Below are 22,205 nucleotides of genomic sequence, written 5' to 3'. Positions count from 1 at the left end.
AGAATCATAGAATCAACCAGGTTGGAAGAGACCTCAAGGATCATCAAGTCCAACCTGTCACCCAGCACCTCCTGACTGCTAAAACCCTGGCTCCAAGGGCCACATCCAATCCCCTCTTCTTAACACCTGCAGGGATGGGGACTCCACCACCTCCCTGGGCAGCACATCCCAGTGGCCAACAACTCTCTCTGGGAAGAATTTTCTCCTCACCTCCAGCCTAAACTTCCCCTGGCACAGCTTGAGACTGTGTCCTCTTGTTCTGGTGCTGCTTGCCTGGGAGAGAAGAGGCCAACCCCCACCTGGCTACAACCTCCCTTCAGGGAGTTGTAGACAGCAATAAGCTCTGCACATGTGCTCCTCATGGGGGGCTTGCAAGCTCTCCACACAAGGACACTCCACAACCTCTCTGGGCAGCCTGCTCCAGGCCTCCAGCACCCTCACCCCAAACAGCTTTCTCCCCAGCTCCAGCTGGAGCCCTTCCTCTTTGTGCCTGTATCTTCCTGCAGAAACACAAATGCTCCTTCAGGCTCTGTGGGCTGAGAGGAAGAGCAACAAGCACAGCCCAAAGCCCTCAAGCCTGCTCATTGTGAGGGCAGCCAGCTCCTTGCAGGGCAGTCCCAGCCCCTTGCATGCACTGCCACGGAGGCTCAGCTGGGTGCCTCCAGCAGCAACTGGCCTCACATCATCCAGGCTCCCCCCAGCAGGAGCCCCCAGCCTGCTGAGCCCCACAGCTCAGCAGCACAGCCCCAGAGCTCCCTGCCTGAGAACAGCTCAGCTCCTTGCAGGGCATTCCCAGCCCTTGCATGCACTGCCACGGAGGCTCAGCTGGGTGCCTCCAGCAGCAACTGGCCTCACATCATCCAGGCTCCCCCCCAGCAGGAGCCCCCAGCCTGCTGAGCCCCACAGCTCAGCAGCACAGCCCCAGAGCTCCCTGCCTGAGAACAGCTCAGCTCCTTGCAGGGCATTCCCCAGCCCTTGCATGCACTGCCACGGAGGCTCAGCTGGGTGCCTCCAGCAGCAACTGGCCTCACATCATCCAGGCTCACCCCAGCAGGAGCTCCCCGCTCTGCTCCCAGCCTGCTGAGCCCCACAGCTCAGCAGCACAGCCCCAGAGCTCCCTGCCTGAGGGCAGCTGCTTGGTACCTACCGACTGAGAGTCTTTTTGTCCTTGTGCAGCAAAGGAAAACCTTGAGCCTGCGGGTCCAGCTGCTGGCCTGCCCCTCCTCCAGCCGGTGCCTGTGAACAGAGGGGCAGAGGGGTGCACATGAGGGCAGGCAGGAGCACACACAGCTGGGGCTGCTACAAAGTCACCCAGCCCTGGTGAAAGCTGCACTAAGGCATCAGGAGAAGTGTGGCCAGCAGGGCAAGGGAGGTGATCCTCCCCCTCTACTCAGCTCTGGGGAGACCCCCACCTGGAGTACTGACTCCAGTTCTGGAGCCCCTAGTACAAGAGGGATCTGGAGGTGCTGGAAGGTGTCCAGAGAAGGGCCACAAGGGATGAGCAGAGGGCTGGAGCACCTCTCCTGTGAGGACAGACTGAAGGAGTTGGGGGCTGTTCAGTCTGGAGAAGAGAAGGCTCCCAGGTGACCTCATTGTGGCCTTCCAGTATCTGAAGGGGGCTCCAGGAAGGCTGGGGGAAGGACTGCTCAGGATCTCAGGCAGTGATAGGACTAAGGGGAATGGAATGAAGCTGGAGGTGGGGAGATTCAGGCTGGATCTGAGGAGGAAGTTCTTCCCCATGAGAGTGGTGAAGCCCTGGGATGGGTTGTGCAGGGAGGTGGTTGAGGCCCTGTCCCCTGGTGGTGTTTAAGCCCAGGCTGGCTGAGGCTGTGGCCAGGCTGATCTAGTGTGGGGTGTCCCTGCCCATGGCAGGGGGGTTGGAACTAGATGATCCTTGTGGTCCCTTCCAATCCTGACTGATTCTATGATCCTAAGAGAGAGTCAGAGCAGGGGGCTGTGGGGTGGGCAGGGAGTGGGCAGGCAGCAGGTACCGCGCCGGGGGCAGCGCAGGTGGTGTTGGCAGGGGGCTGGGGGGAAGCAAGAGGAGATGTGGGACCTCCCCAGCTCAGCTTGAGCTGTTTAACCCACTGAGCAGCTGTCAGAGGTCTGCTGCAGGGTTTAGAGCTGAGAAACACAGAATGGCTTTGGTTGGAAGAGACCTTTCATGGATTTGTCAGGGTTGGAAGGGACCTCAAGGCTCAGCCAGTTCCAACCCCCCTGCCGTGGGCAAGGACTCCTCAGGCTGCTCACAGCCACCTCCAGCCTGGCCTGATAAACCTCCAGGGATGAGGCTTCCTGGCAACCTGTGCCAGTGTCTCACCACCCTCATGGGGAACAACTTCTCCCTGACATCCAATCTGATCATGGTATCCAACCATCAACTGCCAGGGCACCAAACCCTGGCCCTCAGCACCGCATCCCCACTGCTCTGAAACCCCTCCAGGGATGGGGGCTCCACCCCTGCCCTGGGCAGCCTGGGCCAGGCCTTGGCATCCCTCAAGGGCAACAAACTTGTTCCTCATGGCCAAACTAACCCTCCCCTGATTCCAAGGGGTTGGTCTGGCTAACCTCCAGAGGCCCCTTCCAACCCCAGCAGGCCGGGATGCACCGAGCGGGTTGCACCTTTGGCTGCAAGAGAAGGGGGCAGAACCCCCAGGGCACGGATCCATAACCTCCAAGGCAGGCTTCCCAGCGAGAAAGAAGACTCTCAGTGCCCTGGGAGAGAGCTGGCAGGGCTCAGCCTGCTCCACCACACGCCAGAAGAACTTGGGCAGCGATGCAGAGCTTCACAACCTCGCTGCGGGGGCTGAACAAGCAAAGTGTGCTCCGAGCTATTTTGACTCCAGCTTTTCCCCCTTCCCCCTCCCCAAATTCCTTCTTCCTGGCACTGAACTTCCCCCTGAGCTCTCTCCAGCAAGTTGCTCAGAAAAGCCTCAGCACAATTAGCTGAGCTGTTTGTTTGGTTGTTTGGTTTTCTTAGCTCTGCAAGAGCACAAAGAGCCCACACACATCACGCTGCCGCTGCCGGGGGAGCAGCCCTGGCAGGGAGCTCGGCAGAGGCCCACAGGAAGGAAAGCCAGGGGCACACCAAGTCCCCTTGGGGCCACACATCCAGGTGGGACACAGGCAAGCTGGCTCAGGTGAAGTGTGGCCATAGAACCAGGGAATGGTTTGGCTTGAAGTGATCTTTAGAGGTCACCTAGGCCCAAGCCCCTGCAGGCAGCAACCACAGCAGGTGGCTCAGAGCTCCCAACCAACCTGAGCTGCGGTGGTGCCAGGGCTGGGGCAGCTCCCAGCTCTCTCTGGGCACCCTGGGACAGGCTCTCACCACCCTCAGGGGCAGAAATCTCTCCCTTCTCTCCAGTTCAAATCACTGTCAGTTCTAAACCATCAGCCCTCATCCTGGCACAAAGAGCCCTGCTCAAAACTCTGTCCCAAGCTTTCTCCTCAGCCCCTTGGAGCACTCCAAGGCCACCAGAAGGTCTCCCTGGAGCCTTCTCCTCTCCAGCCTGAACAACCCCAACTCTCTCAGCCTGCCCTCACAGCAGAGGGCTTCCAGCTCTGCCATCACTGCTGTGGCCTCCTCTGGCCCTGCTCCAACAGCTCCCTGCCTGTGCTGAGGACTCAAGAGCTGACCCCAGCACTGCAGGTTGGGTCTCAGCAGAGTGCAGCAGAGGGGCAGAACCCCCTCCCTCCTCTGCTGGGCATCAACCTAAGGCCATGGTTGGCTTCTGAGCCAGCTCATCTCCAGCTTTTCACCTCTCAGTACCCCTAAGTCTGCCACCACGGGGCTGCCCTCCAGCCCTTCTCCCCTCAGCCTGGACTGACACTGAGTGTTGCCCTGCCCTAGCTGCAGGAGGCACTTGGCCTTGTTGAACCTCAAGAGGTTCACCTAGTCCCACTGTAATACCAAGGTCACAGCACTGCTGTCCAGCAGGAGACAGAGCAGAAGACACACCTTGAGTCCTGTGTCCAGTTCTGGAGCCCTCCATTAAGAAGGGCATTGAGACACTTGGATGTGTCCAGAGAAGGGCAACAAAGCTGGGGAGGGGTCTGGAGCACAGCCCTGGGAGGAGAGGCTGAGGGAGCTGGGGTTGCTTAGCCTGGAGAAGAGGAGGCTCAGGGGAAACCTTCTTGCTCTCTACAATTACCTGAAGGGAGGTTGCAGCCAGGTGGGGGTTGGTCTCTTCTCCCAGGCACCCAGCACCAGAACAAGAGGACACAGTCTCAAGCTGTGCCAGAGGAGGTTTAGGCTGGAGGTGAGGAGAAATTTCTTCCCAGACAGAGTAATTGGCCATTGGGATGTGTTGCCCAGGGAGGTGGTGGAGTCCCCATCCCTGGAGGTGTTCAGGCAAGGCTTGGATGTGGCACTTAGAGCCATGGGTTAACTGTCAGGAGGTGTTGGGTAACAAGTTGGACTTGATGACTTTTCCAACCTGGTTGATTCAATGATTCTCTGAAGTCCCAAGGCAGAGTGAGGGATTTCCATCAGATCTGCTGTCCCTCAAGCCAGAAACAGGCAGAGAGTTCCATGACCTAGCTTCTGGAGAGGGTGGCTTTAAGCAAGAGGTGAATTTCAGAGCCTGTTCCCTGCCAGCAAACAACTGGGGATGTGGTGAGCACACAGCAAGGTTTGCTGTTTCCCCTTCAGGTTGTAGCCCACAGCCTTGTGCTTGTTAACATCTGTTAAGGTTCCCTTTCTGGAGTAGCAAACAGCAGGAGCAAGCTCTGCACAAATGTTCCAGGCCTGGAGGGAGAAGCCTGGCCAAGGCCCAAAGGACAAACCTCCTTCACTCACTCACTCACTCATCTCTGATCTCAAAACTCCTCACAGCAGAGAGAGGTTTGGGCTTTCTTTTGAGGTCTTTTGAAGTCCTCTGGTTAAAAACCAAAGGCAAGCTTTGCCACCTGAGGCACTTGGGTTCCCTTTGGAAGGCTAATGCACTGAGGCAAACAGCTTTTGAGGCAGTGAGGTACAGATCAGTGTCACACACAGTCCCAGCATGGCAGGGCTGGAAGGGAGCTCTGGAGCTCAGCCAGCCCCAGCCCCCTGCCCCAGCAGGGCACCCACAGCACCCTGCCCAGCAGCACAGTGCCCAGGGGGGGTTGCAAGCTCTCCACACAAGGACACTCCACAACCTCTCTGGGCAGCCTGCTCCAGGCCTCCAGCACCCTCACAACAAACAACTTTCTCCTCATCCTCAGAGGCAACCTCCTGCCTGCCACTTTGTGCCCTCTGACCCTTGGTCTGGCCCTGGCCACCACTCAGCAGAGTCTGGCCCCAGCCTCTTGCCCCCCACAGCTCCTTGAGCTCTTGCTGAGCATTGCTCAGCTGCCCTCTGGGGCTGCTCTTCTGCAGGCTCCACAGCCCCAGGGCTCTCAGCCTTTGCTCCTCACAGAGCTGCTCCAGGCCCCTCAGCACCTTCAGAGCCTCTCCTGGACTCTGTCCAGCAGTTCCCAGGCTCTCTGGAGCTGGGGAGCCCAGAGCTGGACCCAGTGCTCCAGCTATGGCCTCACCAGGGTAGAGTAGAGGCGGGAGGAGAACCTCCTTTGCCCTGCTGATTGTCACAGCCTCTCATTCCCATCTCCTCAGAGATCACAACACAAGGCTAGCAAATTGGCTCCAAATAGGCAGGACTAGTGTCAGTACCATGTTGTAAAGTCTGAGAGGAACACAGAATCACAGAATCACCAAGGGTGGAAGAGACCTCAAAGATCACCAAGTCCAACCTGTCACCACAGGCATCATGACTAGACCATGGCACCAAGGGCCACATCCAATCCTTGTCTGAGCACTTCCAGGGATGGGGACTCCACCACCTCCCTGGGCAGCACATCCCAATGGCTAACAACTCTCTCTGGGAAGAACTTTCTCCTCACCTCCAGCCTAAACCTCCCCTGGCACAGCTTGAGACTGTGTCCTCTTGTTCTGGTGCTGCTTGCCTGCCTGGGAGAAGAGACCAACCCCCACCTGGCTACAACCTCCCTTCAGGGAGTTGGAGAGAGCAAGAAGGTCTCCCCTGAGTCTCCTCTTCTGCAGGCTAAGCAACCCCAGCTCCCTCAGCCTCTCCTCACAGGGCTGTGCTCCAGACCCCTCCCCAGCCTTGTGTTCCAGACCCCTCCCCAGGGTTGTTGCCCTTCTCTGGACACATCCAAGTGTCTCAATGTCCTTTTTAAATTGAGAGGCCAAGAACTGGGTTGAAAGGACCTCTAAAGGCCATGCAGTCCAACTCCCCTGTGGCCAGCAGGACCATCTTCAACTCAACCTCACTCTAGGATGGGACTTGATGCTCCACTAGGATCTTGCCCAGCATGAGCCTGGCAGGCAGCATGGCCTCTGAGTGTCCTCAAGGTGGACCTAACCAGCCTTAGCTTAGGCATCCCCAGCTCCCTCAGCCTCTCCTCACAGGGCTGTGCTCCAGACTCCTCCCCCCAGCCTTGTTGCCCTTCTCTGGACACCTTCCAGCAGCTCAACATCTTGCCTGCACCGAGTGGCCCAGAGCCGGGCACAGCACTCAAGGTGCGCGCCGTGCGGCGGGGCAGAACGACCTCCCTGCTCCTGCTGGCCACACTGTTCCTGATGCAGGCCACAGAGAAGCAAGGCCTGGAGGTGAAGGCTCCCCTGGAGCAGGGTGGGAGGGTGTGAAGGGAGCAGCAGAGCCAGCAGGGGCAGCCTCACCGCAGGTTGTAGGTCCTCAGGTTGCGCTGCCTCCGCTTGGTGGCTCGAAGCTTGACGAAGGTCCTGCCTGTGGGGTCGAAGACGCAGAGGACAGTGATGCAGACACTCAGGATGACCACCCAGTTGCACACCACCATCCCTGAGGAGAGAGAGAGGAGGGGTGGGGGGGGGAAAAAAACAAACCAAGTCAGGTGTCCTGCTGCTGGCTGTGGGCAGCGTCAGGAGGAGGGCTGATGGCTTCCGAGAGGGAGCGGCTGGGTTTAGATGAGGTGTCAGAAGGAAACTTCTGCCCCATGAGGGGGGTGAGGCACTGGAGGAGGCTGCCCAGAGAAGCTCCAGAGTAGCCTGGAGGTGCTCAAAGCTAGGCTGGATGGAGCCTTGAGCACCCTGAGCTAGCAGGAGATGTCCCTGCCCGTGGCAGGGAGGTTGTAAGCAGATGGTCCTTAAGGTCACAGGGTTGGAAGGGACCTCAAGGACCATCAAGTTCCAACCCCCCTGCCATGATCACTACAGCAGGTCCCTTCCACCCCAACCTATCCTTGCTGCAGGGCAGGAGGAGCAGTAGCAGGGATGTGACTCCTTCAGGAGGAGCTAGAGCTAGGTGACAGAATCACAGAATGGTTTGGGCTGGCAGGGACCTTCAAGATCATTTAGTTCCAACCCCCCCTGCCTGCTGGACCAGCTTGCTCCAACCCCCAACCATTCAATGGAGCCTACCTCTCCCTGCTTTTCACCACAGGTATCAGAGCCACCTCTCCACTGCCAGAGGGCAGAGAAAGCTCCCCCAGATACCCTTGCAGCCAGCTGCAGGGAAGGGAAATCCTCTGGACAGGCATCTAAACCCCAGTGAGATGCTCCAGCTGGTGTTCAGCAGAGTGCTCCAAGAGAGATCCAGAAGCTCCATGCAAAAGGCCACTGAGTACTCCCTGAGTATCTTGAGGGACTTCAGCATTAGTACCATTAGGGATAGGATGAGAGGGAATGGACTGAAGCTTGAGGAGGGCAGATTGAGACTGGAGATGAGGAAGAAATTCTTGCCAGGGAGGGTAGGGAGACACTGGAACAGGTTGCCCAGGGAGGCCAAAAATGCCCCCTCCCTGAGGCTGTTCCAGGCCAGGCTGGATGAGGCCTTAAGCAACCTGGGCCGGTGGGAGGTGTCCCTGGCCCTGGCAGGGGGGTTGGAGCTGGATGATCTTTAAGGTCCCTTCCAACCCAACCCATTCTGTGACTCTCTGAATGATCCCTGCCAGGACACTGGCTGAGCCTACAAAGGAGCTCCAGTACTTGGTGCCATGGGTTAGCTGTTTGGGTGGGTTGGATTGGTTGATGGGTTGGACACGATGATCTTGAAGGTCTCTTCCAACCTGGTTTGGTTTATTCTAATAAAGTTTATTCTAATAAAGTAAAGCTATTTTAAAGCTGAAGAGCTGGAACCAGTCCTTCCAGGCCTCCCCAGCAAAGCCATGAGAGTGGTGAAGGCCTGGAATGGGTTGGCCAGGGAGGTGGTGGTTGAGGCCCCAGCCCTGGGGGTGGTTAAGCCCAGGCTGGAGGAGCCTCTGGCCAGCCTGATCTAGTGTGGGGTTGTCCCTGCCCATGGCAGGGGGGCTGGAACTGGATGATCCTTGTGGTCCCTTCCAACCCTGACTGATTCTATGATACTATGAAACCCCTTCCATGGGCAGAGGACTTCTGGTTTCAGAGCAGACAGCAGAGACCAAAGGACCCAACCACTCCAGGCAGCGATGGGAAAGCCAAGCACCACACTGACAGCCCCCAAGCAGTCAGTCCCAACACACACACACCCTCCCCTCAAAGGAATGGGCTCCCCAAGGCAAGGAGATGCCCACAGCCATGGAATGTGCCCAGGCCATGCCCCAAGCACGTACCCAGAGTGACACTCTTGGCTGTGAGGTCATTGCAGGAGCTGTAGTACTGCGTCAGCCAGACGATGCCCACGATGGCGTAGATGAACTCGATCACCAGGATGGCTGCAACAAAGGGAGCACAAAGGAGGGTTGCAGCCTCTCCCTCAAGGGTTCAGGATTGCCTCTGCCCATCTCCTGGGGTGGAAAACCCAGCTCCTTTAGCAGGACATGGGCTCAGACTGGATCTGCGAGGGCTCTTCCAAGTCAGTGCTGCGAATAAGCGAGGGCAGGACTGAGCCTCAGTGCTTGGCAAGGAGATGCTCAAGAAAGTGAACCAAAGCTGTCCTGGGGCCTCACTACCAGCTGCTCCTTCAACACACAAGGGCCATGTGCTGAGGCAGCTCTGTGAGGAGCAAAGGCTGAGAACCCTGGGGCTGTGGAGCCTGCAGAAGAGCAGCCCCAGAGGGCAGCTGAGCAATGCTCAGCAAGAGCTAAAGGAGCTGTGGGGGGCAAGAGGCTGGGGCCAGACTCTGCTGAGTGGTGGCCAGGGCCAGGCCAAGGGGCAGAGGGCACAAAGTGTCAGGCAGGAGGTTGCCTCTGAAGCTGAGGAGAAAGTTGTTAGGGGTGAGGGTGCTGGAGGCCTGGAGCAGGCTGCCCAGAGAGGTTGTGGAGTGTCCTTGTGTGGAGAGCTTGCAACCCCCCCTGGGCACTGTGCTGCTGGGCAGGGTGCTGTGGGTGCCCTGCTGGGGCAGGGGGCTGGGTGACCTCCAGAGCTGCCTTCCCACCTCACCATGCTGGGGTTGGGGCATTCTGTGCTGTGCAGAGGTGTGAATCACCCAGCCAGCAGTGGGCAGCCTCCCTCAGGTGAGAAGAATCACAGTGCAGCAGTGGCCAGGTCTCCCCCACCTCAGCCAGCTGGCCTGATTCAGAGACACAGGGAATCAACTGGGTGCATCCAGGAGGAATTCTGCCTACCACACTTAGCTAATGCTCCCAGCACCTTTGCTCCTTGCCATCCTCCTCCCAGTATTAATTGCCAGGACAGAGCCCTCAAGGAGTCATTCACTGACTCCTCAGTCACCCTGGTAACAAACAGGGAACTGGGGTGGGGGGAGTTAAGAATGGAAACCAGGCTGGATGGGGCCTTGAGCATCCTGGGCTAGTGGGAGGTGTCCCTGCCCATGGCAAGGAGGTCACAGAGCTGTCAGGGTTGGAAGGGACCTCGAGGACCATCTAGTTCCAAGCCCCCTGCCATGGGCAGGGACACTTCCCACCAAGCTCAGGTCCCTTCCACCCCAACCCAGAAGGAGCAGTGGCAGGGCTGTGACTCTCCTGGGTTGACAGTGGGAATTCTTCCCTTAGAAGCTGTGGATGACAGCAGATGCTTAAAATGGGACAGTCACATGGACCTTGCCCACACAGTGGTCACACTCCCTCTTTCTACCATCACAACTGATGAAGCCAGGCAGAGGAAGAGCCCCCACCAGACAAGCCTGGAGCAGACCCAGGCTCCTGGGGCAATCCAGATCCTGAACACATCTAGAGCTGAAAGCAGAGGGAGAAGAGAAGGGGAGGAGGTAGAAAAATGGTTCTCAGGCTGCTCTCTGCCTCCTCTCTGCCTCCCCTGCCCCATTTGAGCCTGGTGCATAACTCAGCCTGCCAGGGAGCTTGGTGCTTCCCCCAGGGAGACTGCAGAGTGGCTGGGAGACTGGAGGAAGAGTTTGTTTGCTCTTGCTGTTAATGATTTGCACTCAGAAGGTGGAAAATGCCTCTCCCAGGCAGAGCTTTCAAAGCAAGGTCACCCCTGGGTGTGAGCAAACAAAAAAACCAACCCAGGGAAAAAAGGAGATGCAAAAAAATACCCAGAGGGGAAAAAAAACACAAGGCAGGAGAAGCTTGGTCTGGAATGAGCTCAGCTCTGTGGCTCCAGAAGAGTTTGGTCTCCAACCTGGTCATGGTTCTGTACTGGGAAGGCCAAGGGGGGGACAGAGGGGAGGGAAAGGCAGGAGGGGAGACAGAGAGGAGGGAAAGGCAAGGGGGGACACAGAGAGGAGGGAAAGGCAAGGGGGGACACAGAGAGGAGGGAAAGGCAGGGAGGGGGACAGAGAGGAGGGAAAGGCAGGGAGGGGGGACAGAGAGGAGGGAAAGGCAGGGAGGGGGGACAGAGAGGAGGGAAAGGCAGGGAGGGGGACAGAGAGGAGGGAAAGCAAGCTGCAAGGGAAGCCCCTGAGTAAGAGAGCAAGGCACAGCCTGTTTCCTGCTCTAGTTCCTGAGGGGTGAGGGAGGCAGGCAGTGTGTTTTAGGAAGGCAAATACACAGTGCAAGAGAGGATGGAAGCAGAGAGCAGGTGGCAAACCTGATTATCTCATGGTGCCTGGAGGTGGAAGTAGCAAAGTACAGGTTGGTGCCTCACATGTGAAGCCAAGAGGTCAAGCACATGTCTGAAGGGTAGGTGGGTGTAGATGTGCCTGCAGCACAGGCAGGGGCAGCAGCACCATGGAGTACAGCCCTGTCTGAGGGGGAAAACTGAAGAGAAAAGGTGGGGGAGAGGTGTAGAAGCATCTGACTGTGGCAGATCTGTGTCAGGAGCTGGGAGGGGAGCAGATTTTTGTATGGAGGGGAAGGCTGGACCTGCATGGCAATGAGGATGGCAAGGGAAAAGGGTTTGGTGGGAAGAGATTTGGGGCACTGCACGCAGAGCCTCACAGCAATGACAGGGTGCAGGCAACGTGATGGATTCAGATGCACATCACATACAAGTGGCCATCTGGATGTCTTTCAGAAGCTCTGTGTGTGTGTGTGTGTGTGTGTTTGTCATGGGTGGTAGGGGAAGAGAAGTTCTTCTGTGATTAGCAGATGGCAGAGTGGAGGCTGAGTCATTAATAGGAAGGTCCTCGGGGCCTCAGCACTGCTCAGGCCACACCTGGAGGCCTGTGTCCAGTTCTGGGCCACTCAGTTTAAGAAGGACATTGAGACTCTTGAAGGTGGCCAGAGGAGGGCAACATGGGGAGGAGTCTGGGGCACAAAGCTGGGAAGGGGTCTGGAGCACAGGGCTGGGGAGGGGTCTGGAGCACAGGGCTGGGGAGGGGTCTGGAGCACAGGGCTGGGGAGGGGGCTGGGGCACAAAGCTGGGGAGGGGTCTGGAGCACAGCCCTGTGAGGAGAGGCTGAGGGAGCTGGGGTTGCTTAGCCTGCAGAAGAGGAGGCTCAGGGGAGACCTTCTTGTTCTCTCCAACTCCCTGAAGGGAGGCTGTAGCCAGGTGGGGGTTGGTCTCTTCTCCCAGGCACCCACCAGCAGAACAAGAGGACACAGTCTCAAGCTGTGCCAGGGGAGGTTTAGGCTGGAGGTGAGGAGAAAGTTCTTCCCAGACAGAGCAATTGGCCCTTGGGATGCGCTGCCCAAGGAGGTGGTGGAGTGCCCATGCCTGGAGGTGCTGAGGCAAGGCTTGGCTGTGGCCCTTGGAGCCAGGGGTTAGCTGTCAGGAGGTGCTGGGGGCCAGGTTGGACTCGGTGACCTCTGAGGTCTTTTCCCAGCCGGTTGGTTATGATTCTGTGACTCCAGGCCTCTTACCCAGTCTGACATAGAGCACATACTGCATGGAGTCCCGGGGCTCTGTGTAGAGGATGCTGCCCCTCATGCTGAGCCAGATGATGGCCACCTCTGCGATCATGCAGCTGAGCAGGATGCCCAGGTAGCCTCGGCCGTGGTCCACCAGGTTCAGGGAGCAGGTCTCGTTGGGGTTGTACACCAGCCCAAAGAGCACCACAGAGAGGATCACAAACCTGCCAGGCACAAACCCCACCCCTGGTTACCAGCAGCAAGCCAAAAGAAAGCTGCAATACCCCCCTCAACCCTCTCCCCCCACCCCTTATCTGCTCTCCTCACAAAGCTAAGGATCCTCAAGCGGCCAACAGCTGCTCGGGGCTGGACATCTCCTTGCCACGAGCCATCCAGGGGCCCTGCTACCTCAGTCTCACCAGTCTGATTTTGGGTCAGGTCTCATAATACTGCAGGAGCTGTCACTCCAATTTGGGTTTTTTTCCTGAGTCCCTCTACAGAAACACAGCCCCAAGCTCCAGGGGAGCTCCTTGGGTAGGACCATCTTGAAGGATGGAGATGTTGGGTGAGAAACACAGCTCCAAGCTCCAGGGGAGCAAATTGGGTAGGACCACCTTGAAGGATGGAGATGTTGGGTTAGAAACACAGCTCCAAGCTCCAGAGGAGCTCCTTGGAGGATGGAGATGTTGGGTGAGATACCCAGCCCCAAGCTCCAGGGGAGCTCTTGGAGGATGGAGATGCTGAGTGAGATACCCAGCCCCAAGCTCCAAGGGAGCTCCTTGGAGGATGGAGATGCTGGGTGGAAACTCAGCCCCAAACTCTAATGGAGCTCCTTGGAGGATGGAGATGCTGGGTGGAAACCCAGCCCCAAGCTCTAATGGAGCTCCTTGGAGGATGGAGATGCTGGGTGGAAACTCAGCCCCAAACTCTAATGGAGCTCCTTGGAGGGTGGAGATGTTGGGTGAGAAACTCAGCCCCAAGCTCCAGGGGAGCTCCTTGGGTAGGACCACCTTGGAGGATGGAGATGTTGGATAGAAGGTTGGACTTGATGATCTTAGAGATCTTTCCCAACCTTAATGATTTGATGCTCCTGTGCAGGGAGCTCTGGGCAGGTTCCTTCTGTGCAGCTGGGACTGGAGCACATCCAAAGAACCAGAAGCTGGAGAGGTCACAGAATGGTCAGGGTTGGAAGGGAGCTCAAGGCTCAGCCAGCTCCAACCCCCCTGCCATAGGCTAGGGACACCTCACACCACAGCAGGTTGCTCACAGCCACCTCCAGCCTGGCTGCAAACACCTCCAGGGCTGAGGCTTCCACCACCTCCCTGGGCAGCCTGTGCCAGGCTCTCACCACCCTCCTGGTGGTGTCTGTCACCAATACCCCAACCAAACCTTCCAGCTGCAGGAAGGCCTAGAGGTGGAAGAGAGAGGATGGGTGGGAGACATCAGGAGGCATGGCTCTTGCCTTTCTCACTTACCAGGTGGTATGCAGGAGGAAGAGGAAGACTGCTGGCAAAACCAGGTCATCGCTGCCTACGGACCAGCGGCGGCGGAACACGACGATCCCTGGCATGGCTGGTGGCTCTCAGGCAGTTCAGCAGGCACAACACTCACCTCCTGCCAAAGAGGAGAACCAGAGGCTCTGCTGAGCATCCTCAGGACCTGTCTTGTTCAACATCTCTGTGGGTGCCATGGACAGTGACACTGAGTGCACCCTCAGCAGGTTTGCTGCTGACACCAAGCTGTGTGGTGCAGCAGACAGCTGGAGGGAAGGGAGGCCATCCAGAGGGACCTGGACAGGCTGCAGAGGTGGGCACAAGCCAACCTCAGGAGGTTCAACAGGACCAAGTGCAGGGTCCTGCATCTGGGTGGAGGCAATCCCAGGCACAAATCCAGGCTGGGCAGGGACTGGCTGGAAAGCAGCCCTGAGGAGAGAGACTTGGGGGTGCTGGGGGAGGAGAAGCTCACCAGGAGCTCTCAGTGTGCACTGGCAGCCCACAAAGCCAACCAGAGCCTGGGCTGCATTAGGAGAAGTGTGGCCAGCAGGGCAAGGGAGGTGATTCTCCCCCTCTGCTCAGCTCTGCTGAGACCCCACCTGGAGTACTGCCTCCAGTTCTGGAGCCCCCATTGCAAGAGGGATCTGGAGGTGCTGGAAGGTGTCCAGAGAAGGGCCAGGAGGATGAGCAGAGGGCTGGAGCACCTCTCCTGTGAGGACAGACTGAAGGAGTTGAGGCTGTTCAGTCTGCAGAAGAGAAGGCTCCCAGGTGACCTCATTGTGGCCTTCCAGGATCTGAAGGGGGCTGCAGGAAGGCTGGGGAGGGACTGCTCAGGATCTCAGGGAGTGATAGGACTAGGGGGAATGGAATGAAGCTGGAGGTGGGGAGATTCAGGCTGGATGTGAGGAGGAAGTTCTTCCCCATGAGAGTGGTGAAGCCCTGGAATGGATTTGTCCAGGGAGGTGGTTGGGGCCCTGTCCCTGGAGATGTTTAAGCCCAGGCTGGCTGAGGCTCTGGCCAGGTTGATCTAGTGTGGGGTGTCCCTGCCCATGGCAGGGGGGTTGGAACTGGATGATCCTTGTGGTCCCTTCCAACCCTGACTGATACTATGAAGACCCCCCCAGGAGAGCCCCAGCAAGCCACACCAGCAGGAGGAGGAAAGGAAGCTGAGGGGAAGCCTCCTGGCTGGCCAGGTCCCCGCAGGGAGGTCAGAGGCAGGTGGGGGTTGGTCTCCTCTGCCAAGGAACAAGGGGCAGGGCAAGAGGAAACAGCTTCAGTCACAGCATCACTGAGGCTGGAAAAGACCTGCAAGACCATCAGGTCCAACCTTCTACCCAACACCCCCATGAGCACTAAACCCTGTCCTGAAGGGCCCCATCTAGATGGTTTTTGAGCCCCTCCAGGGCTGGGGACTCCACCACCTCCCTGGGCAGCCTGGGCCAGTGCCTGACCACTCCTGCAGCAAAGAGATTCTGCCTGATGTCCAACCTGAATCTCCCCCTGGCACAGCTTCAGGCTGTCAGAGCTTCAGGGGAGGTTTAGGTTGGCTACCCAGAGACTCCTTCACTGGAAGGGCTCTCCAAGAGTGGCACAGGCTGCCCAGGGAAGGGAATCCCCATCCCTGGAGGTGCTTAGAAGAGGCAGAGGAGTGGTGCTGAGGCACATGGTAGGCTTGGTAGAGCTAGGTCCTGGTTGGGCTTGATCAACTTAAAGGCCATTTGAAGCACATCAGCTCTATGATTCCAAGGGACTCCTACCCCCAGGAGCTGTTTCATCCCACAGGTGGCCAAGCTTCTTCCTCCCAGCACCAGGGGGCATGGTCAAGCTCGAGAAGGAGAGGGCAGGGCTCTTTAAGGAGCTGGCAGCATTAGGTGAAGCCACTAAGTGACTTGCTGAACATAATCACCACTCATGACCCAGCTCCACTTCATGGGATTACTTAGAATCCTGTTAGGGCTGCATGATGGTAAGCAGGCCCCACGGGGTTGCTTTGGACAGGTTAGACTGGTCCCAGCTCTGAAGGTGGCCTTATTACCATGTCCTTCCTCAGGCAGACCTGCATGCCAGTCCCTCCTCTCAGCCAAAACAAAACCAGCACCCAGCAGTGAGTGGAGAAGCTGCTGGCTGGCTCCCAACAGCAAGCACTCAAGCAAGCTCCAAGGAGGTCTCTCACTCAAGGCAAGGCCTCTGCTCAGGCTGGCATCAATCATCTGGACAAGGAGAGCAAGGCACCCTCACTGCATTTAGACATGACACCAAGTGTTGGTCTGCTGGAGGCTCTGCAGAGGGGCCTGGCCAGGCTGGATCCATGGTGAGCTCAATGGGATGAGGCTCAACCAGGCCAAGAGCTGGGTCCTGCACCTGGCTCACAACCACCCCAGGAAGGCTCCAGGCTGGGGGCAGAGTGGCTGGAAACTGCCTGGTGGGAAAGGAGCTGGCAGGGGGTGGGTGGTGACAGCAGCTGGAGGTGAGCCAGGGGGTGCCCAGGTGGCCAAGGAGGCCACCAGCAGCCTGGCCTGGAGCAGCAAGAGTGTGGCCAGCAGGAGCAGGGCAGGGATTGTGCCCTGGGCTGGGCACTGCTGAGGCCACAGCTCGAATCCTGGGGTCAGCTTTGGGCCTCTCACTCCCAGAAGGACATTGAGGAGCTGGAGCAGGGCCAGAGAAGGGCAATGAGGCTGGGGAAGGGTCTGGAGAAGAGGGCTGGGGAGGAGCAGCTGAGGGAGCTGGGGGTGTTGAGCCTGGAGCAGAGGAGGCTGAGGGGAGAGCTTCTGGCTCTCTGCAGCTCCCTGCAAGGAGGCTGCAGCCAGGTGAGGGTTGAGCTCTTCTCCTAAGGAACAAGTGACAGGGAATGGCCTCAAGTCACCCCAGGGGAGGTTTAGGTTGGCCATGAGGAACAATTTGATGCCATTGAGGGCGGTCAAGGCCTGGCCCAGGCTGCCCAGGGCAGAGGTGGAGTCCCCATCCCTGGAGGGGTTTAAAAAGCTGCAGGGCTGTGGTGCTGAGGGCCAGGGTTTAGCCCCAGCCTTGGCAGTCTGAGAATGGTTTGATCTTGATGATCTGAGAGGTCTTCTGTACCCAAAATGACTCTCTGAGCAGCTCCACATCTCACTTCCTCTGGGTTCACCTGCCAGCTCCACATCTTATCTCCTCTGGGTTCACCCTGCCTGCTCCACATCTCACCTCCTCTGGGTTCACCCTGCCAGCTCCACAGCTCATCTCCTCTGGGTTCACCCTGCCAGCTCCACATCTCACCTCCTCTGGGTTCACCCTGCTGGCTCCACAGCTCATCTCCTCTGGGTTCACCCTGCCAGCTCCACAGCTCATCTCCTCTGGGTTCACCCTGCCAGCTCCACCTCTCATCTCCTCTGGGTTCACCCTGCCTGCTCCACAGCTCATCTCCTCTGGGTTCACCCTGCCTGCTCCACAGCTCATCTCCTCTGGGTTCACCCTGCCAGCTCCACATCTTATCTCCTCTGGGTTCACCCTGCCTGCTCCACATCTCACCTCCTCTGGGTTCACCCTGCCTGCTCCACATCTTATCTCCTCTGGGTTCACCCTGCCTGCTCCACATCTCACCTCCTCTGGGTTCACCCTGCCTGCTCCACAGCTCATCTCCTCTGGGTTCACCCTGCTGGCTCCACAGCTCATCTCCTCTGGGTTCACCCTGCTGGCTCCACATCTCACCTCCTCTGGGTTCACCCTGCCAGCTCCACAGCTCATCTCCTCTGGGTTCACCCTGCTGGCTCCACATCTCACCTCCTCTGGGTTCACCCTGCCAGCTCCACAGCTCATCTCCTCTGGGTTCACCCTGCCTGCTCCACCTCTCATCTCCTCTGGGTTCACCCTGCCTGCTCCACATCTCACCTCCTCTGGGTTCACCCTGCCTGCTCCACAGCTCATCTCCTCTGGGTTCACCCTGCTGGCTCCACAGCTCATCTCCTCTGGGTTCACCCTGCTGGCTCCACATCTCACCTCCTCTGGGTTCACCCTGCCAGCTCCACAGCTCATCTCCTCTGGGTTCACCCTGCTGGCTCCACAGCTCATCTCCTCTGGGTTCACCCTGCCTGCTCCACATCTCACCTCCTCTGGGTTCACCCTGCTGGCTCCACATCTTATCTCCTCTGGGTTCACCCTGCCTGCTCCACATCTCACCTGCTTTGGGTTTCCCCTGCCGGCTCCATGTCTCTGGGCTCGCCCTGGCCCCTGCCATGCTCTGTAGCAGCCCGCAAGGTGGGAGCTGGAGGAGCTGCCTTTTCCCCCTCCCATCTGGGTGGCTCTCCTATTTTTGAAGCTTGCCCAGGGCTTTATAAAAAGCAGCAGCAGTGGGCCAAGTCACGAGACTGCCGAGGGCTGGCCAGCCACCTCCTCCCAGCAGGGCTCTCCCACACCGTGGCTGCTGCGCTGCACAGCCTGCAGCCTGCATCCCCGCGGCTCAGCCCTCTCCTGCAGCTCACCCAACCTCCCCTTCTGCGTGCCCTGAGCACCAGCCTTCAAACCATGACCCCCCACCATGCCTTCTCTTTGCTCTGGGCAACCTCTGGCTTCTAAGCTCATGCCTGTGTGGCCTGCCCCCAGGCTTCCCTGCCCTCACACCTCTCCCCTGTACCTTCCCTGTCCCACCACAGACCAGGCAGCACACCTTGGCCTGGGCCTCTGCTCCAAGCCACCACCTCAGGAGGGTTAGGTTCTCCCAACTGAGAACAGAATCAGCAAATCACACAATCATTAAGGTTGGAAGACACCTGCAAGGCCATGGAGCCCAACCCTTCCCCCAGCACTGCCCAGGGCACCACCAAGCCCTGGCCCTCAGCACCACAGCTCCAGGGCTCTGAAACCCCTCCAGGGATGGGGACTCCACCACTGCCCTGGGCAGCCTGGACCAGGCCTTGACAACCCTCAAGGGCAACAAATTGTTCCTCATGGCCAACCTAAACCTCCCCTGGGAAAACTTGAGGCCATTGCCTCTTGTCCTGGCACTTCTTCCTTGGCACAAGAGCCCAACCCCCACCTGGCTGCAGCCTCCTTGCAGGGAGCTGCAGAGAGCCAGAAGCTCTCCCCTCAGCCTCCTCTGCTCCAGCCTCAACACCCCCAGCTCCCTCAGCTGCTCCTCCCCAGCTCTGCTCTCCAGAGCCTTCCCCAGCTTGGTTGCCCTTCCCTGGACCTGGTCCAGCTCCTCAATGTCCTTCTGGGAGTGAGGGGCCCAGAGCTGCCCCCAGGATTCCAGCTGTGGCCTCAGCAGTGCCCAGCCCAGGGGACAATCCCTGCCCTGCTCCTGCTGCCCACACTCTTGCTGCTCCAGGCCAGGCTGCTGGTGGCCTCCTTGGCCACCTGGGCACCCTCTGGCTGCTCTCCAGCTGCTGTCACCAAACCCCCCCAGGCAGTTTCCACTCTTCCCCCAGCCTGGAGCCTTCCTGGGGCAGTTGTGACCCCAGTGCAGGTCCCAGGTGTGCTCTGCCTGCTGCCACCACCCTGTGCCAGTTTAAGAGGCTGCAGGAGCAGCCAGCACCTAATGTGGATTCCTTCCCCACAGCAGCAGATGGGGACAGAGCAGAGCAGGTTGTCAGTCAGTGTCAGACAGCAGAAAGCTCCTGGCTGTGTGCTCCCCATGCTCCCAGTGCACCACACAGGCTCCCAAGGAACTGGCAAAGCTGGCTGTTGACAACCTAAACCATGAGGGCTGGGGCTCTGCCCCTGGTGTGCAAGGAAGGCTGTAAAGCCCAAAGCAACCTCCAAGATGCAAGCTCCCAGTCTGGAGGCTGTTTGGCTTCATCCCAGGAGTGTAGCTGTCAGGTGATGAAGGTACATCTGGCAGAGGGCTTGGGAAGGGCAGAATGCAAACAGCACTGAGGTCACTGCCTCCCTCCCTGGAGGTGTTCAGAAAATGAGGAGATGTGGCACCCTGGGACATGGTCTAGTGGCCACAGAGGGGTTGGACTGGCTGGCCTCAGAGGTCTTTTCCAGCCTTAAGCATAGAAGGGTTTGGGTTGGAAGGGACCTTAAAGCTCCTCCAGTTCCAACCCCCTGCCATGGGCAGGGACACCTCCCACCAGCCCAGCTTGCGCAAGGCCTCCTCCAGCCTGCCCTGGAACACCTCCAGGGAGAATCAGAGAATCAATAAGGTTGGAAAAGAGCTCAAAGATCATCAAGTTCAAGCTATCCAGGCTGGGGGCATCCCCAACCCCCCTGGGCATCCTGCCCCAGTGTCTCCCTCCCCTCTCTCTCAAGAATTTCTTCCTAACCTCCAGCCTAAACCTGCCCTCTCCCAGCTCAAAGCCATCACCTCTCAGCCTGTCTCTACAAAGCCTCCTCAGGAGTCCCTGCCCAGCTCTCCTGTAGCCCCCTCCAGAGGCTGCTGCAAGCTCTGGCCCTCAACGACTCTGTGCCTGGAGTTTTGCAGCAGCACAACCTCCTCACCCTCAAAGGCCCAGGAGCCTACCACCTGCACCCCAGGGCGATTCCCAGGCTCCCAAGGCTGGAAGGAGAGGGCCAGCACATGCAGGCTAGGGAGCTGTGTGATGGGCAGAAGGGGCTGGGAGAGCCCTCGACCCGCTCGGGGAGGTTAGGGGAAGCTGGGATGGAAGCACAAGTCTTACATGGCATGTGGTCCAGCTGCTGCACATTCTTCTCTCCCATCGGGCTAGGAGTCAGGGAAAGTGCAGCTCCACGCAGCCAGCCGTCAGAAGGCAGGGAGGGAGCAGCAAACTCTTCTTTGCAGCCATTGAGCAATCCCACACGGCGCGGGGAAGGAGCCGGGCTGGCCACCGCCTGCGAGAGAGCCCGGCATCATCCTCGCTGCAAACCCCTCCAGGGCACCCAGACCTCTCCCGTTCAGCTGGGGGCTGCTGAGAGCGAGCCCGGGGGGGTCGTGACTCCCCTTTGCCACACATTATTTCCCCCCCACCCCCCTTCCCCAAAGCACCCTCTGCGAGGAAGTGACATCATCCCTATTCTGAGGGAGCTCGGGTGCGGATTGTGGGAAGGAGGATTGGGAGAGCTGGGTGATGCTGGCAGGGATGCACGGGGAGAGAGAGAGAGAGGGAAGAGAAGGGAGGCAAAAAGCCTCCAGCAGCAGCTGCAGCAGCAGCAGAGAGCTCCCAGACCTCCTCTTCCTCGCCAGCCAGGAGGAGCCCGGGAGCGCTGCGGCAGCGGCTCGGCATCCTCCGGCAGCTGCGGGAAGCCCTTTGGCTGGGGGGATGGCATCGGGGAAGGGTCAGTGGAGCAGGGCTGGGAAAGGTTCAGGGCTGGGAAAGGTTCAGGGCTGGGAAAGGTTCAGGGCTGCTGCTGGTTTTTCCTCTGGCACGGGCTGAATGGGCTGGGGGGAGGCGGGGGGGGGGGGGGAATGGGGAAAGGAGGGGAGGGATCGGATGGGACACAAAAGGGGCACAGAGAGGGGGCCAGGGCGCTCACAGAAAGGAGAGACTGTTCCAGAGGAGCTGCTTCTCCCAGGCCTTTTCAGCCCTTAATTCCTTGTGACATGCTCTGGGCTATGACAGGATGTGGGGGAAGGGTGGGGGGGGTTGGAATTAGCTGTCTGGAGGAGAAGGCTTAGGGAAAAAGAGCAAGGGAGCAAAACGCTCCAGCGAGACAGGGCTGCAGCTAAACCCGGGAGCTTTGCCCTAAGCCAGCAGCCCAGCCCGGCTGAGCTCAGCCTCAGCTGCGGCTCCCCAGGCAAAGACAGAGCCCGGCACGGGCAGAGCCCAGGGAGAAGGGCTGGGAGGAGATCTTGCACGGCAGGAGACCACCCACACCACGCCAACACCCCGGGAGAGAAGCAGCTTCTCCCCCCCACCAGCAGGAGTTGCTTTAAGCTCACAGCACCACGCAGGCCCCCGGGGAACAGCGGCACCCACACAGCCCGAGGCAGCAGCCTGCTGCATCCCCCCAGCCCTGGCTCCTGAAAGGGTTGGGGGGACCCTGCATCCCCACCTCCATCACCTAAACAGCCTCCTCCTGGCCACTGCTCAGCCTCCTCCAGTTCACACCCCTGCTGGCAAGCAGAAGGATAGGATAGGATAGGATAGGATAGGATAGGATAGGATAGGATAGGATAGGATAGGATAGGATAGGATAGGATAGGATAGGATAGGATAGGATAGGATAGGATAGGATAAGGAATAGACAGAATAGGACAGACCAGACCAGGTTCAAGAGACCTTTGAGATCATCCAGTACAACCTATCACCCAACACCACCTAATCAACTCAACCATGGCACCCAGCACCCCATCCAGGCTCCTCCTGAACACCTCCAGGGATGGGGACTCCATCACCTCCCTGGGCAGCACATTCCCATGGCCAATCTCTCTCTCTGTGTAGAATTTCTTCCTCACCTCCAGCCTAAACCTCCCCTGGCACAGCTTGAGACTGTGTCCTCTTGTTCTGGGGCTGCTTGCCTGGGAGAAGAGACCAACCCCCACCTGGCTACAACCTCCCTTCAGGGAGTTGGAGAGAGCAAGAAGGTCTCCCCTGAGCCTCCTCTTCTCCAGGCTAAGCAACCCCAGCTCCCTCAGCCTCTCCTCACAGGGCTGTGCCCCAGACCCCTCCCCAGCTTTGTTGCCCTTCTCTGGACACCTTCCAGCAGCTCAACATCTTGCAGAAGAGCAGCCCCAGA

General features: G+C 58.7%; 1 protein-coding gene across 1 annotated transcript in view; it reads right to left on the bottom strand.

The window, feature by feature from the left end:
* The window catches only part of DAGLA (diacylglycerol lipase alpha), an 89,826-nt gene that overhangs the window by 32,733 nt on the left and 34,888 nt on the right, over positions 1-22,205 (bottom strand). The window contains 6 exon segments of the mRNA XM_068170081.1: positions 1,152-1,236; positions 6,680-6,818; positions 8,566-8,667; positions 12,115-12,326; positions 13,578-13,716; positions 20,189-20,360. Coding sequence (XP_068026182.1) covers positions 1,152-1,236; positions 6,680-6,818; positions 8,566-8,667; positions 12,115-12,326; positions 13,578-13,672 — 633 coding nt within the window. The 5' untranslated portion in view covers positions 13,673-13,716; positions 20,189-20,360.

This window comes from Melanerpes formicivorus, unplaced genomic scaffold, assembly GCF_026170545.1.
Source record: "Melanerpes formicivorus ecotype bairdi unplaced genomic scaffold, bMelFor1.0.p_v2 SCAF_281, whole genome shotgun sequence".
Taxonomy (NCBI): Eukaryota; Metazoa; Chordata; class Aves; order Piciformes; family Picidae; genus Melanerpes; species Melanerpes formicivorus.
The sequence above is the reverse complement of the archived record's forward strand: the minus strand, read 5'-3'. Positions and strand labels throughout refer to the sequence as shown.